The sequence below is a fragment of the Myotis nattereri genome (genome assembly GCF_964212035.1).
Source record: "Myotis nattereri genome assembly, chromosome: 16".
Taxonomy (NCBI): domain Eukaryota; kingdom Metazoa; phylum Chordata; class Mammalia; order Chiroptera; family Vespertilionidae; genus Myotis; species Myotis nattereri.
In genome coordinates, this window is record NC_138091.1 from 21,274,417 (window position 1) to 21,292,632 (window position 18,216).

Genomic DNA, 18,216 nt, shown 5'->3' on the forward strand with positions numbered 1-18,216 from the left:
GGACGAAGCAGACAGCAAAGGCAGTGCTGACACTATTAAAGGAAAAAAAGCCTTCCATCAAGGCCCTGCCACCCATCTGTCTTCCTCTATGACTGGGCTTAACACAGTCCCACTTCCTATGAGGACTCAAAGTTTTAAAGCTGTGCACAAGGAGACAAAAAAAATCACATCTAGGTTTATAGGCATTTAATAGTTTACCAATTGGTACAATAAGATTTTTTAATATGCAGAAAACATGAATAAATTTTTGTTTTACACAGTCTGAGAGCAACAAATCTTACTGTAAAACACAAGAGCAATATTATATACATTCCTTTACTGATTTTTTAAAATTGTGTCAACATCTTCAGTTAACTCTTACAATCTGGGGAACTGTTTTCTCCAAACACCACCTCTGCAACGTTCATGAAATCAATGCTTGCCTTCGTGTCAGTGTCGGTCAGAATCAACTTCTAACCCGAAGATTTTGTGTTTATTTTTGTCATCTTCAGAGTGAGCTTTAGGGATGACGGAAGGATAGGCAGGACAAGAAAGCAGCTACTTACATGATAATAGTGTAAAGATAAAAAGGCCAGTTCAGTCCAGTCGTGACTTGTAAATCCAGCTTGCCCTCCCCCCACCCCACTGGAAAAAAACAAAAACAAAAAAGCCCTTTCCACCAATTTTGTACATGTTGCTTCTCTACCAGGAGAGTCTTCTTTGCATCATCTCGATTAACAGACTGGATTTATATACAGCTGGACAGAAAGAGGAACCATTTTAAGTGCCTTGTCCTTCAGTCCAACACTTTTAACGTCAGTTGCTTAAGGATTATCAAGCCACCACTGTCAACAAACAAAATATCCTTTACTTTTAAATAGTTTTTCTTTAAATAAATTTACAAAAAACTATTTAATGAGTGATTATTACCTGGCAGTTCACACAGAAACAGAAAGAGGCGAACAGGAGAGCAGGGCACTGACAGTAAGGAGACGGCTTGGTGATCTGGAGCCGAAGCTTCCAGACTACAGTGAGCGCCCAGGGCCCGGACGGCTTGCTAACACTAGTGATTTTAGAGCAGTGCTCTGGGCACACCATTGGTCACACCACACATGGACGAAACTGGACGGCCTTAGTCTCCTAAAGTGCAAGATGCCATGTCAAAAAGCAACTATTCTCCAAGTGATGTCTAAACCAGTTTCCGTGGCTTGCACTTCCAAGAGTGCAGCGAGGACTTCGTGGGCACGTTATATTAGGGTGGCACTGGAATGTCTTTTCACACAGACACAAGTCAATAATCATCTGAGGATGCGATTCTACCAGCTTTTTATTTCATAAATAAATGGCCAATTTGATTGAGAAAGTGACAAAGCAGCAGTGAACCTCTAAACCAATTAATAAATTCCTCTACTCACAATCCAAACCAGTAACCTCATCATTGTACTTATCCCAGGCAAGGCACAGGGTTAGACAGCAGACAGAGAAAACGGGAAGAAAGGGCATCAACAGGGCAGTTTCAAACAACAGTACAGGAAACCTCTGAAAATCGGATTCTGGATGGATCACTCTCCCCCACCCCCTCATTATTCAAACAGGGCTCCTTACATTTGGATCCAGTTGAGGACCATCCCTGAGATTCAATGTTCGCTGCTTCTTAAATGGAGGATGTCTGGTAATTCAACTAAGCAGCAGGCTGTGGCAATCTCCCAAGGAAGGAAACTTTGTTTACAGAGTAACAACGTCTCTCCTTCTTTGTCAACAAGAGTCACTGTATGCTGCGGGAGAAGAACCCAGTGGACAGCAGCTTTGTTTCCTCCTAAATCGGTACCATTTTTTCCTTTATTGTTTGTATCTATGAATGATTTCTAGATGTTGTGGCTTACCCTTCAACAATTTGTGTTGCTACATGCTAAAAATGAATCAAAATACAAGACATTTATACATGTACAAACAAATGTTAAGATGCACCATTTCTAGGTATATTTCTTAAAACAGGACAGGAAATAGCAGCAAACAAGAACAAAGATATTTTCCATAGCTTTTGTAGAAAAATCCAGTCAGAACAGCTAAGGAGAAAACAAACAAACAAAAAAAGACTTCTCAGTGTGAGCAGGGTTGTGAGGCAGTATTGTCCTGAAAGTTATTCTGAGCTTAAGAAATTAGCTTAAGTTGTAATTTTTGTCCTCAAAAATAGCCATTAGTTCTCAAAAACACTTTTCCTTCCAGAGAGGTCTTTCAGGAATTAAAAACAAATAAGCAAACAAACAAAAATACACAAGCTAGACGTAAAACTTTTAGTAAATATACGATCTATTCTCTGTGTATCTACAGGACATTAATTCTAACCCTTTGTCTTTTCCAGAAACCAAATTTCCATTAAATACTAAAAGGAACGTTTTAAAAACCACATTAAACAAATGAATAAAATGAAATTCAGAATAAATTTGTTAAACTGTTTTTGTTATTTCATTAACTTTTCAAATAACCATTAAAAAAAAAACCTGGTTAGCTATGCAATAAAATTTTTTAATAATTTGTAATGGAATATTATTTCCAAAGTCATAGACAAAAATTCTCTTAAATTTACTTGTAGTAACTTTGGATCACAATACACAATGTTATCAGGGAAATGTAAAATGCTGAACTGCCAAATTGGGGGTAGAGGCAGATAATGGAAGTTATTTTTAAAAAATATATATTTTTATTGATTTCAGAGAGAAAGGAAGAGGGAGAGAGAAACATCAATGATGAGAGGGAATCATTGATCGGCTGCCTCCTGCATGCCCCACACAGGGGACTGAGCCCACAACCAGGGCATGTGCCCTGACCTGGAATCAAACCTGGGTGGACCCCCTGGTTCATAGGTTGAGGCCCAACCACTGAGCCACACTGGCTAGGCAGAAGTGATTTTCCTGTGAGTGGGAAAAATTCCCATAGACTCAGACCTAGTTTTCAGAAGCGTTAAGATCAAAAAGGGTTTATTCTAAAGCACGGTATTCCACAGCAAGATTTATTCTATTTGTGTATTTTAGCACTTCTTCAAAAACCCAGGGCCCAAGGACATGGAGGTTGTATGTGTGTGATATACATATACAGACTTATCCACTTAATAGATAGGTCCATATGCTTATAAACATTTATATATAAACAAAAGGTGAAAACACAGTACATTTTATGCACGCTCCATTAAACCCTGTCATTTTTAACTTGCAAGTTAAACACAGTTCAAATTGGTCAGATTCCTGTTGAAAAACAAAACTGCTATATTTCTCCCTCTCCCTTAAAATGAGCATACATAAGCTTTTCAATCTTTCTGTCATTATGTAATGCACATTGCACATCTCTAAAAAACATCAAAAATGAATAGTGATTTGTATCATGACACACTCAATGGAAAGATTAAATTCTACTTGGAAGTCACATCACTACACAGTCTAGTAGTATGGAGAATACAACTAGAAGTGTGTTTAATGTGGAGAATAGAAGCTTACAGTATTACAGTATTTTTTAATCTGCTTACAAAGCATTAAGACCCAATGAAATAAATGATTTGCTATTAGCTGCTGAAATTTTTCTTATTTGAGATTTACACTCATTTTCTTACATAAATATGCCACTAGCCTTTGCTTGATAGGCTGCCAAAACAAATGTATCCTATTGATTTGGCAAATGTGTCATGACAAAAATTCCAGGTGTAATCCTCAATAATTACATAGATGGTTCAGAAGATTTTGAATTGTAGCCTTATTATCTATCTAACATCCTTAAAGATTTATTAAGCACACTTAAGTGATGTTACATAAATACACATTTCAGAAAAAAACCCTAATAACCACCGCTTTCCCCCAAATGAGGCCATTAAGTCAGGCACCAACAGATAGCAGAAAGAAAAACAGGAATTAATAATCCAACATAAAATGACACTGTCAATTTATTCAGCTTAGTGCCCTAGTTCAATTATTCAATTTCTGCCTTCTTAGGCCTGGTGTGACCAATGCCAGCCCAGGTTTTTAAACCCTATGGTACTTCTAGACAACGTATGTAAATTTACAGTATACAATTTGGATTCACCATGCATGAATACTTTGTGTGTAACATTTAATAAGCTCAATCTACATCCAGAATAATTTACATGAAAGGACAATATTTATTTAAACAGAGCTCAATAGGGTAACCATGGTATCATCAGAGTGCATCCAGAGGAAAATCAGGAGGAGGGGCCAAAAGAGACTCAATCAACGGCACTCCCACACCTTTACTGTTTGATCTACACTGCCAGTAACCACATATGGTGCCGTCTTATGGAAATCTGAAAGAAAAAGAAAAGGCTTTTGTAAAATCAGGTTGAAACAGATAAAATTTTTAATAAGCCACAACACACGCAAGTCCAAGGGCCAGGAATACCCTACTTTTTTCTATACACACCCACACACCCACCCTTGGAAGGTATCAACTAGATTAGGGAAACTAAGACTTCATGATTAAAACCTGTTAATACCAACTCAAAAAAAAAATACCCAAATCTACCTCCACTACTACCATCCCAAATGAAGCTGAATAAACACTCAAGTCTACAAGGATAACCTATGTATCCATTTACTGAACATATACTATGTTCCAAGCTAAATACTAATGGTTTATATTCAATTCATGTTAAATCCTTGTAACCATCTTGTGACATGGATTCCCCCTATTCTGCTGAGGCTTTGCCTTCACCATTAGATCCATCATACTCTAGTGTATTGTATTTTACTGTATTCACTTTCTTCACTTCTAGAATCTGGTCCAGATGATAGTAAAGATGCTTATTAGCCCAGCCAGCGTGGCTCAGTGGGTGAGCGTCGACCTATGGAACAGGAGGTCACAGTTGGAGATTGCTGGTTAGGGCACATGCCTGGGTTGCAGGCGTGATCCCCAGTGGGGGCTTGCAGAAGGCAGCCAATCAATGATTCTCATCACTGATGTTTCCATCTCTATCTCCCTCTCCCTACCTCTCTGAAATCAATAACTAACACACACACACACACACACACACACACACACACACACACAAGAGGCCCAGTGCACGAAATTCGAACATGGGTAGGGTCCCTAGTGGCTGGTGGCTGGGGCCTCCCTTCTCCTGTGCCAGCCGTCAGTGCACATCATAGCAAGCAATCGAACTCCCAGTTGGTAGAACTCCCGAGGAGACACTTTGCATATTAGGCTTTTTTTTTTTAATGTATTTTACTGATTTTCTACAGAGAGGAAGGGAGACAGAGAGTTAGAAACATCGATGAGAGAGAAACATCAGTCAGCTGCCTCCTGCACATCTCCTACTGGGGATGTGCCCGCAACCCAGGTACATGCCCTTGACCGGAATCGAACCTGGGACTTTTCAGTACTCAGGTCGACTCTCTATCCACTGAGCCAAACCGGTTTCGGCAAGGCTTTTATATATATAGATATTTTAAAAGATGCTTATTAAACTTAAATAGCATTCCCTGAGCTTCTAGTACATGATAACTTATAACTGCCAGAAGAAAAGGGCTGAGTAATATTTCCTTTGAGAAATTTAAAACTAGTAGGAGAGAAAAATTACCTATTAGAGTCATCAGTAAGCATCCTCTTCACAATTCTAGTTTCCAGAACCAAAATTGTGCAACGGAGAAAGTAATTTTTGTATTATAAGGTTGACAATGGCGAGAGAGAATTAAGGAAAGGAGAATTTAAAACAAATGACAGGAATTCACTAAGTTTTTAATCTATTCTGACCTAAAAGCCATCCATGGTCATTTCTTACCTGGAAAAGTCCACATGGTTATTACATAAAACTTGTTATACCTGGCACTCCAAAATCTATCTGCTCAAAAAACCTCATAACTCATACATACCCAAGGAGGTAACAAAGTGTTCATGCGCATTGAGGGTCTTCATGCATCGTTTGTTCTTATAATCCCATACACGTAGGGTTTTGTCATCAGCACAACTCAAAATAAACTTGCCCCCAGAATGGAACAGAACTCCACGTACCCAGTTATCATGACCCACCTTAAAAACAAAAAGGTATTTGACTTAGTGAAGGGATAAATTACTTAAATAGCATCTATGAAAATACTAAGTTGTAACTCAAAGCCCACTTAAACTACATGCACACACACATTAAAAAAAGCCAAAGACAGACAAACAGAAAAAAAAAAAGTCTAGGGAATTCTTCTAGATTAAAAAAACAAGTGGAAACTAACAAGTAAATGCAATGAGTGATGCTTGACTGACTCCTAGAGGCAAAACAAAGTTATAAAGAACACTACTGGTATAATTGGAGAAATTATTAGTACATTAATGGTAAATTTCTTGAGTGTGATAATTGTATTGTGGTTAATGGTAGAATACCCTTGTTCTTAGGAGACACATGTTGTCATGTCTACAAGTCAAGTAACTCAAATTGTTCAAAAAATGAAGGTAAACACACACACAGAGAAAAATGTTAAAAACTGGTGACTGTAGGTGAAGGGTATACAGTCACCCGTATATCTATTCACCCATCCACCTAATTCCCGTCGCAGCATTTCCATTTCTTTCAATTTAGCCTAAGAAATAATTAAAACCAGGCCCAGAGATTTAGTTAACAAAGATGTTCATCAAAACACTGCATGTAATTAATGTATAGTGAATCTAATGACATGAGCAAGTGTCATATACCTTCTAAATTAAGTTTGCTACAAAACAGAAACAAAGTCTGCTGCAAAGCAGTATGTACAAGCATAACATTTTAATTTAAAAAACACCACCAAATTCATCTACAGAATAATGTAAGAAAATATCACATGGGGCTATTTAAATATAAACCAAAATTAAATCAATTAATTCACTTCTTCAGTCTCACTAGCCACGTTTCATTAGCTCATTAGCTGCATGAGGCTAGTATAGTTACACTATTGGACAGTGCAGATAAAAAAGACAACCAAGATGACATGTCCTTTGCTTTGGTTTACTCTGCTTTTGCCCTTATTTATAAAACTTTATTCTCTTATAGTAAAGCCACCAATCACTAGAGGTAGAAGCCTCAACAAAAGTCAAATCACATTTCGTTGCTTGCACCAAAATAAAGCAGAAAAGATATACTCTTCCCCCCACCTTCAACTGAAAAATAGGAGCCAGAAACTTCCAGGGGAATTAATAGTGACCTGTGTTGTTACAGAAGAGGAGAGCACATGCTTTTAATTTTAAATGTGGACCACCTTTTCTAACAGCAATATTGTATATCAGAACTTGGCTCAGAACACTACTAGAGGAAAGTTTAAATTTCTAATTAATTCTTGATGATACTTCCATGTGTTTATCATAAACTTCAAAGTATAGTTAGCACCTAAGGAATCTCTAAAACTAACACAGCTATTTTTATCAAATTACAAAAACTGCTTCTTGGATTAATGTCCACAGATCCTCTTGGAAATCTCTTAGGCAAACAGGAATGTCCACAATCCTGTACTATCATATATATATATATATATATATCTATAAATATAAATATAAATATAAATATATATATATATATATATATATATATATATATCCCCTCATACTGAAATCTAGGTTTCAATGGGAGAAAAAAGGGGACATATGTAATACTTTCAACAAGAATTACTAAAAAAAAAAAAAAAAAGTGAGCCATAAAAAACAACAAAAAAGTTAAAAATAGAAAAGGAAAGAAAACAAAGAAGTAGTGAGGTTATTCAAACTTACAAGGGTCATAAGGCACATGCCAGTACTGACATCCCACATCTTAATAGTCTTGTCTCTGGATCCAGATAGCAAGAATGGCCCAGGCTTGCCACTTTTTTTAGTCTATATAAAACATAAAAATTAAGTTTCCCATGCAAGAAGTTACATAAGGACTTTAAATGACTTTTATCTATTCATGATCTATATTTCCAATTTTATAAAAATGATTTTTTTAACAAATAAAAATTGGTAAGAAGACTTAAGAACTACCTCCTTAACAAATTTCCAGTATGCTGTACAGTACATCTCCAGGACTTATTCATCTTGTTTTACTGTATCAAAATGGACAAGTTTTGTCCTGGCTGGTGTAACTCAGTTGGATGGAGCATCATCCTGTGCACTGAAAAGTTGCTAGTTCGACCCCCCACGGGAGGCAATCAAAGGATGTTTCTCTCATACATTAATGTATGTTTCTCTTTCTCTCTCTCTCCCTCTCTCTCTCTCCTCTAAAATCAGTAAAACATACCCTCAGGTGAGGAATAAAAAAAAAACACCAAAAAAAGCACACATCTTTTAACCTACAGAGGCTACAAGGAAGGACCCAGATAATATAAATATTGATGTTTCTCTCTCTTCCTTCCTCTTCTCTCTCAAACCAATAAAAATTTAAAAATGTAGTTTCTACAATATCAAGATGATAAACTTTATGTTCAAGACATCTGTAATCAAGAAGGATCTTACAACTATACAATTTAGCATTTATATATAAAGTCCAGATAGAATCAAATTAATGACATATTGTATGTAACTACCACCAGAGGGCAGTAAAAAGAATTCGAAATGCAACCAGCCAGCCAAAACAGAGATTACAATAGAAGCTCCATTTAGAAATACAATGGAGAAAGGGTGGGGGAGAGGAAAGATTCTCCTCCTTCACTTGTTTGTTTGTTTTTAATGTATTTTATTGATTTTTTTACAGAGAGGGAAGGAGAGGGATAGTTAGAAACATCGATGAGAGAGAATCATTGATCAGCTGCCTCCTGCACACCCCGCACTGGGGATGTACCCCGTAACCAAGGTACATGGCCTTGACCGGAATCGAACCTGGACCCTTCAGTCCGCAGGCCGATGCTCTATCCACTGAGCCAAACTGGTTTGGGCCCTTCACTTGTTAAAATGTAATTTTTAAAAATCCACAACAGTGCCCTGGTTGGTGTGGCTTAATTGGTTGAGCATCGTCCTGTGCACCCACCGAAAAAGATTGCCAGTTCATTACCTGGTCAGGGCACATACCCAATTTGCAGGCTATCTGGGTCGAGGTGCTTTTGGAAGGCAACTGATTGATGTTTGTCTCACATTGATCTCTCTCTCTAAGGAAAAAATCTGTAATAGAAAAGTCTGATCAAGGGTATCAGAGACCTCCATATGAAATATTCTTCATTTAAACAAATACTTTTTAAAAATATATTTTTATTGATTTCAAAGAGAAAGGGAGAGGGAGTGAGAAATATTAAACTGCATTCCATCAAAAATAATTATGTCCATTAAAAAAGGTGATTTTTCTAAAAGATAACTTTAACCTCTCCATAAGTTTTATTCTGCACTGGTATACTCTTAAAACAATGGCATTTCTAATAATCTGAATAACCACTTTCCCTCTTTAGGAGAACCCCTACCCCCATTAGACAACACAGGTCAGCTGATAGCATTAATACAAACTGGCTTAAAAATATAAACACGCCCGGCCACCCTGGCTCAGTGGTTGAGTATTGACCTATTAACCAGGAGGTCATGGTTCGATTCCTGGTCAGGGCACATGTCTGGATTGTAGGCTCAATCCCTAATAGGGGGCATGCAGGAGGCAGCCAATCGATGACTCTCATCAGTGATGTTTCTCTCTCTCTCTCCCTGTCCTTTCCTCTCTGAAATTAAATATATATTTTAAAAAAATTATATCCTACATAATAAAGATGTAATATGCAAATGGTCGTTACACTGTGAAGTGTAATGACCGACTGCGTAATGACCAGATCACGAATCAGCAGGAGGGGGCAGTGAGCTACAAGCAGGCAGCAGAGAGCTACAGGAGGGGGCAGGGCAGCAAGCTATGGGGGGTGGGGTGGGGGTGGGGTAGGAGGTACAGGAGGGCGGGGCAGCAGGCAGAGAGCTACTGGAGGACAGCAGCCAGCTATTGGCAAGCTACTGGTGCACAGATTTGTGCGCAGGGCTACGTGTGTGTGTGTGTGTGTGTGTGTGTATAAAAACACCTGCAAGTTGAAAAGAGTAAAAAATGATAAGATTCATAATTCTGGAATACAGATTTTTAAATGCATTAATGGCTCTAAAATTGAGCATCAGAAAAGTTACCTAAGTTTCTGAGCTATCAGCAATAAAATAAAATCATGAAATGACACATAAACCATAGTTACCTCAGATCCTGTTGCTTCAGAGATGGAAGAATATGAGCTTTCTGGAGCCCAGGAAATGCATTCTACCACATGCTCATGTTCTCGAAGCTCAGCCTTGCATTCCTTTGTTGCTACGACCCATACTCGCACAGTCTGGTCATTGGAACAGCTGGCTATCAGAGTGCCATCCTGATTTGGCCGCACCATACGTACCCACTCTCTATGTCCTGTGAATGTCTTCACACAGTAGCTGTCAAAATAAGTAATAATTTATGTTGTGAATGGTAATCCATTGGGACACTTCCCAGAAGCAATGCAAAACTTACAATGTATACTGGAATGAAGAGAATGACAACAAGTTAGTGAAATCGTATGCAAGTCAACAGAATAAATGTACATTCCTGGTTAATAAAAGATGGGGACAGGCTGGAAAGTCAAACATCAGTTAAAATAAGCTTATGGGAGAATCATTAAGGAGCTAACCAAATCAACAAAATCTAAAAAGTAAAATATAGAGAGGAAATCTTTTCAAAATTAAACACACACAATAAACCTAACAAAAATACTTCTAACCATGTTGGGGGAAAAGCATGCTCTACTAATCTGGGTAAAACCAGTAGGTTAAGGTTCTATTTTAACAATCATGTAATTCTAAGCACAACCAAATTAAACCTAATAGGGGCATACCTGTACAAATGTTATCTACATTTTATTTCAACCCACAGAGAGATAACCTAAAAGAAGACCACAGAGAAAATAAGCCATTACAGAGAAGATGGCTTTGAAGGACATAGATTTTCTTTTATAATTTCTCTGTTTTTTGGGGGAAGATACATTTAGATTTCAAAACTTAGTTTTAAAGTACATAATAAAATTACCATGATGATCATTATGGGTAAAAGCTAAAATTATTGGAACATTCAGAATACAATTTTGTCTAATATCTCTTTACCAGATATTCAACTAAATCTACTTACCCAGTTTGCACTTCCCACATTTTTATAGTTTTATCTCTTGAAGCAGACACTATATGATCTCCGTTGGGCATGATGGCTACTGAAGAAACATTGTGGTCATGGCCTAAAACACATAACACAACAACATTATTAAATAATATGCCACCAAGAGCAATTAAACCTGTTTACCACAAGATTTCACCATGGGATTTTAAATAACACAGCAACTTTAAATACACTGGGCTTTATTATAAATTTGATTAAAAACTTGGATTTACACAAAAAAGGAACTAGTACCAATAAAATAATCCACAATAAATAGCCAACTCAATTTATGAATAAATTTCAAACTGTACAACTGTTTTAAAACCATAAGGTGTCAGTATCATCAGTATCTGAATATGTAAGTGTGGGGCAAAAGAAGGTTTATAGCTGTGAGTATGCAAAACACAGTTTATTCTTGTATTATTCTTTATTAATATTGTATTATATCTTTTTATTGTTGTTATTTCATTTCCTTACTTATGATTTATCTTTTAAGTAATGATGGCTGGTAATTTAACTTACTTTTGCCCACCCCTGTATTAATACACTGAATGTTTATGTATGAACACTAGGAAAACACACAAATATTTCCACTGTTCATATTCTACGACATAAAATAGAAATAAAGCTAAAAAGACTAGGTAAGAAAAATGGGGATATGATTCTATATTTAAAATAGTGGTTGAAATTATCTTTTGTTGATATTCATGGTGGTAAAAAATGCATTATTCCATATACATTATTCACAATCCTAACTAATCAGTTATCCTTGAAGGAAAGAGCCCCAGGGAGTCTGCAGATTTTATGAAAGGATTCAACAGAATTCCTCTACTTGGTAAGCCTTGAATGCATTTAATTAGGGAAGAAAACACACTCTTCAAATTACACTCTCTATGTAATCATGTAGCTTACTCAAGAGCCAGCATTTTTGAATAATATGTTTAGAAAAATATTTTATTACTAACACAGTATGTATTCCTTATATAAAATCTAAACATTTAAATTTCATCATGTTTAAAGAAACAAGTCTGGTTGGTGTCGCTCAGTGTTTGAGTTTCAATTCACGGACTAAGAGGTCACTGGTTCGATTCCTGGTCAGGGAACATGCCTGGGTTGTGGGTTCAAGATCCCCAGAGGGGCGTGCAGCAGGCAGCTGATTAGTGTTTCTATCTCTCTATCCCTCTCCCTTCCTCCCTTTCTAAAATCAATAAAAACATATTTTAAACTAAACAAATAAATAATAAAAAAACCACAAAGAAACAAAAACCCTTATTTACTGAGCACCTTCTATGTGCCAGGTATTAAACCAAGATAATCAAGTACAGAAAACCTGTTTTACTGTGCTTTACTACACTGTGCTTCACAGATACTGCGTTTTCATCAACATCCAAGAAAGACCCTTCACCAGCAAAAGAAATCAATCAATCACAATGCACTAAAAGCTCAGATTGATGAGCAGCGCTTTTTAGCAATACGTTTTTTAAAATTAAGGTATGTACACTGAGTTTTTAAAAATACAGAATACTACTATACACTTGATAGAACTGTGTAGTATAAACACAACTTCTACTATATGTCCTGAAACCAAAATATTCATGACTCACTATATTGTGATATTTGCTTTATTGTGGTGGTCTGGAATTAAACCCACAGTATCTCCAAGGTATGCCTATGTGGTCTCATTTTATCCTCACGACAAGCCTATACTGTGGGGCCTTGACTTAAGAGTTTAATTCGTTCCGTGATGGAGCTCGTAACTCAAATTACTCGTATGTCAAATCAAAAAGTGAACGAGTCAGACACGTGATGCTGGGCTGATGTTGTGGCGTTCACTGTGACGTTCGCTGCACCAACTAGCGGTGGGGTATCTGAAGCTGGCTCGTAACCCGAATTTTAGCTCGCAACTCAAAGCAAAAAATTGGCCGAGAGACGGCTCATATCTCGAAAAACTCGTTAGTCGGGACACTCGTAAGTCAAGGTCCCACTGTAATTGAGGTATTATTACCTCTATCTTGCAGATGAAAGAGGTTAAAACTTCCTAATGCCATAAGTAAACAAGTAGGCAATTTAAACCCAGATATCTGATTCCAAAGCTCTTTCCACAAAGCTAAACTGACTCAGAGAACAGTCTCCATGACAAAACCCAGACAACAACCTAACAATAAGACTATAGTATTAAAAAGTGAGCAAGGGAATCTGGATTCCAGCTTTTACTATACCCACTCTCTCTCAACTTCAGTTTCCCAATTGAGACAAATGATTTAAAAAAAAAGACAAATAAAAACATCCTACTAACAACTTCATTTTCTCAAAAACAGATAGATGTCCTAGCAGTTTTTCTTATTAAAAAATATTTGTGGCCCTAGCCGGTTTGGCTCAGTGGATGGAGCGTCGGCCTGCGGACTAAAGGGTCCCAGGTTTGATTCTAGTCAAGGGCATGTACCTTGGTTGCGGGCACATCCCCAGTAGGGGGTGTGCAGGAGGCAGCTGATCGATGTTTCTCTCTCATCGACATTTCTAGCTCTCTATCCCTCTCCCTTTCTCTCTGTAAAAAATCAGTAAAATATATTAAAAAAAATATTTGTGAAAACAATTTTCATACTTTATATGAAATACTTATTTCAATAAGAGATACTTAAAGCATCATAACAAAAACAACTCTCAACTATGGCTTATCCATGGACTACCTACATCATATAGTCCAACAACACAGACAACTAAGAATTGAATGAAGGGAACCTGCACACGGTTAGAAAACAATATTCTTGCCCTAACTGGTTTGGCTCAGTGGATAGAGCGTCGGCCTGCGGACTCAAGGGTCCCGGGTTCGATTTCGGTCAAGGGCATATACCTTGGTTGCTGGCCACATCCCCAGTAGGGGGTGTAAAGGAGGCAGCTGATTGATGCTTCTCTCTCATTGATGTTTCTAACTCACTATCCCTCTCCCTTCCTCTCTGTAAAAAATCATATATATATATATATATATATATATATATATATATATATAAAACAATATTCTTATTTCTGGAATGCCATGTGAGAAATCAGTATCAAATACCACCCTCTATTCCTTACCGTGCATGGTTCTGATGCATTCAAAGCCCTGAAAATCCCATAGTTTAATGGTCATATCTGCAGAACAGGAAGCCAGAAGCTTGCCACTGTGGTCAAATGAAATATCCTGTACAGAGTCTGTATGCCCCTTAAGAGTTCGTTCAAAATCTCCAGTCTCATAATCCCACACCTGTCACATGAACAAAAAACTGGTTAATATCAACCCATCACTTTGTTTCACATTTGCACTCAGCAGGCTAGTCTGGCACCTTACTAATTAACTGAGAAAGTGACAAAGGGTCACTGTCTTAGAAATTAGCACATCTTCAGTATAAATTGGTCTTTCCTCTAAGAGAGAAAATTGATGGTGCAATTTTTAAAATGGACCTCTAGTACCACATTATCTACCATGCACCTAATTATGCTAGTGATTAAGTATATAAAGCCACAAGACAAAGTCCCTTCCCAATCTGACAGTAGACAACAGATATGTTAATAAGTAAATTTTAGTACAAAGAGTTTCAGGGGGCTATGATAGGCATTTATATGTAGAATGAAAGTAACAATGAAGGAGTACTCAATTGTACTAGATAAGTGGAATTCAGATATCTAAGAGGCCAAGAAAAGACTTCACATGACGTAACTGTCCATGAAAAGCAGATTAACAAAAGAATGTCATTCTGATGTAAAAAAGTAAAAGTCACATATTTTAAAGATAACTTTTCTAAGATAAAGAAATAATGAGCTATCAAGAATAAATATTAGAAACGCATCTCAAGAAAATACTGAACTTTCATTCTGGTGGCCAAATGCAAGTGTGAAGTTAATCTTTCACCAATACCAATTATACTGCTCTAAAGTCAAATGATTAATTCTATTTTTCCCATAATAATTTCAAATTTATCTGTGGTAGGGTATATACCAACCAATTTAGACAAATGTAGAATGGCTAAGATATAAAATTTGCAACTATAATGAATTTATGACATGCATACAATGTTACGTAAAAAAAAAAAATTACACATGATTATATAAAAAAGAACCTAAGAAAAACTATCTTTGAAAAATATTTAACGGAAAGCTTCTGTACCCTTCCCAATATAAACAAATTTTTTCCATGTAATGTTTAAGTACTCGTACATGTGTTTAATTTTGTGTAACTTTGTTAGACTTATCCTTAATTGTGGTTTCTTGATGATACTGTAAGTTGCATTTTTAAATTTCAAATTTCAATTATTTATTGCTAGTTTATAGTAATGCAATTACATTTTGTATATCGACTGTGTATTCTGTTAGTCTGTTAAATTCAGTCATAGTTCTAGTGGCTTTTTTGTACGCTCTTTGGAATTTTCTACATAGATCATGTCTGCAAATGAAGTGTTTCATTTCTTTCTTTCAAATCTGTATGCCTTTTATTTCTTCTTCTTCCTTACTGCACTGGCTAGGCACTCCAGTATAAAAGTGTATACAACTGGTTGAGACTGGACATCCTGCCTGGCCTTGGTTTCTGATCTCAGAGGAAAGCATTCAGTTTCCACCAGTAAGTATTAGGACCACTGTAGGTTTTATCAGATACCTTTACCTTTTATCAGGTTACCTCTCCTTCTAGCTTGTTCAGTTTTTCTCATGAATGGATATTGGAATTTTTCAAATGCTTTTTCTGAATCTATTTTTTTAAATGTTTTCACTGATTTCAGAGCGAGGAAGAGAGAGAAACATCAGTGAGAGAGGTATTTGTTCAGCTGCCTCCTGCCCCCTACTGGGGATAGAGCCCGTAACCCGTAAGCCGGGTATGGGCCTTGACTGAGAATTGAACCTGTGACCTCCTCCTGGTGCACAGGAGGAAGCTCAACCAACTGAGTGACACCAGGTGGGCTATTGTTGTTGTTGTATCACATTGATTCATTTTCAAATGTGGAACCATTTCTTGCATACTGGGTGCACCTACTTGGTGATAATTATCCTTTCAATGAATTGCTGGATTCAATTTGTTTATAATATGTAAGGGAGTTTACATCTGTGTTCATACATATTGGTCTATAGTTTGTTTTTTGTAATACCTTGGTCTTATTTTGTTATCTAAGTGTTTAATTTTGACACCAAGAGTTCAGAGGAACACAAGGTGTGATCTTTTTTTTTCTTCTTTTTTTAGAGAGTGGGAGGGGGAGAAACAGAGACAGAAACAACTGATGTGAGAGGGACACATCAATTGGTTGCCTCTGGCATGCACTCCAACCAGAGTTGGGGATTGAGCCTGAAACTGAGGTATGTGCCCTTGACTGGAATCAAACCTGCGACCCTTCAGTCCATGGGCCGATACTCTATCCACTGAGCCAAACCAGCTAGAGCAAGGTGTGATCTTGAAGTTCATTCCAATTTCAGTTAATTTTCTTTCCATGTATTCATTAAATAACACTAAAACATTTTCTCTAAAATAAATATAGCCAGAAAACAAACTGTGTTTCTTCATAAATGGTGAGTAAACGGCATTTTAGTTAGTTTATAAATGTCAACAATAAGAATTAAGTTTACTTTATATTTACCTTTTGTATGATCTATAATAATAAAAGCATAATATGCTAATTAGACCGGACAAACTTCCAGACGAAGTCGGGGCTGCGAGGGAAACCCGAGTCCCGGGTCCAGAGGGAAGCTGGTGCCGAGAGCTGGGGGAAGGAAGGCCTACACTTGCACGAATTTCGTGCATTGGGCCTCTAGTTATAAAATAATGCTCATGATAAAAACCAAATTATAATGTACTTGAAATAAAAGGAATTTAAAAAATCCCTTATCCTAACAATGGCATGGTTTTTTCCCCATTTTTTTCTATGCCCTTTAAGTATAGTGACTATGTATACTTCATTACTCAATTTTTCCCTTTACTTCTTATGAGTTTTTCCATGTTGTTAAAAACTTATAGCATTCTTGCCCTGGCTGGGTAGCTCAGTTGGTTAGAGCATCATCCCAATATGACATTTATGGGTTCAATCTCCAGTCAGGGCACATACAGGAAGCAACCAATGAATAAATAAATAAGTGGAAAAACAAACTGATGTTTCTCTCTCGTTCTCTCTTTTTCTAAAACAGAAAACAGCATTCTTAAAACAGTAACAAAAAACCTTAGCATTCTTTAAAAAAAAATTCCTATGGTTGGCTAAAAATTTTTTTTCTTATAGGAAACATGTAAGTGAAAATCTTTGAATATTGAAAAATATCTGTCCTCATTTTGCAATACTTAGGTCACACAATAATGGGAAAAAGAAAATTGGGTCAAAAAGTATAAACTTTCTAAGCTCTTCATATAGTCTGCTAAATTGTTTTCCCATTAGATTATATCAAAATAATGAGAATGCCTGCTTCATCAAATTCTTACAACCACTGGGAATTCTCATTTTAAAAAGCAAAATAGCTTGACAGATTTTATACATATTATAATTTTAATTTGCATTTCTTCTATTAGTACTGAGGCCAAATTAGCTATTTTTCTTCCTCTATGAATTACCTCTTTATGTCTTACAGTCCATTTTTAGAGACATTTCTGTTTTTCATATTGGTTGAACTGTTTATATATTAAAGTTGGCAATCCTTAATCTGCTTTATTAGTTTAATGTATTTTGTTGTGTTGCTGTTCATGTTTTAAAACATTTAAGAATTAGTTCTAAATGACAACCAGAAATATTTCAAAAATTTAAATGGTGCAATTAAAAATATTGTTATGAAGCCCCTGGCTGGGTGGCTCAGTTGGCTGGAGCATCTTCCTGTGCACCAAAAAAAGTTGTAGGTTTGATTTCCAGTCAGTGCACATACCTAGATTGAAGGTTCAATCCCTAGTCAGGGTGTGTACGGAAGGCAAGTGATCCATGTTTCTCACGTAGATCTCTCTCTCTCTCCCCCCACCTTCCTCTCTCTCTAAAATCAATAAACATATCCTGAGGTGAGAATTAAAATTAATTTAAAATAAAAATACTATAATAAACTATTCCAAATATCTATCCTCTATCAGTTTTTCTAAATTATTATAGTTCAAATGTTGATAATGTAAATGAGTGGTTCTAAAAGGAAATTCCTGA

At 36.6% G+C, this 18,216-nt stretch overlaps 1 protein-coding gene across 3 annotated transcripts in view; it reads right to left on the bottom strand.

Annotated features, from left to right (window-relative positions):
- Positions 1-1,288: 1,288 nt before the first annotated feature.
- The window catches only part of PAFAH1B1 (platelet activating factor acetylhydrolase 1b regulatory subunit 1), a 118,139-nt gene continuing 101,211 nt past the window's right edge, over positions 1,289-18,216 (bottom strand). For all 3 annotated transcript variants that reach the window (XM_081109362.1, XM_081109361.1, XM_081109360.1), the window contains 6 exons: positions 14,168-14,336; positions 11,069-11,171; positions 10,113-10,341; positions 7,705-7,806; positions 5,853-6,009; positions 1,289-4,288 (listed from right to left, as the gene is read on the bottom strand). In XM_081109362.1, coding sequence (XP_080965488.1) covers positions 4,215-4,288; positions 5,853-6,009; positions 7,705-7,806; positions 10,113-10,341; positions 11,069-11,171; positions 14,168-14,336 — 834 coding nt within the window. In that variant the 3' untranslated portion in view covers positions 1,289-4,214. The remainder of the gene's footprint in view (positions 4,289-5,852; positions 6,010-7,704; positions 7,807-10,112; positions 10,342-11,068; positions 11,172-14,167; positions 14,337-18,216) is intronic.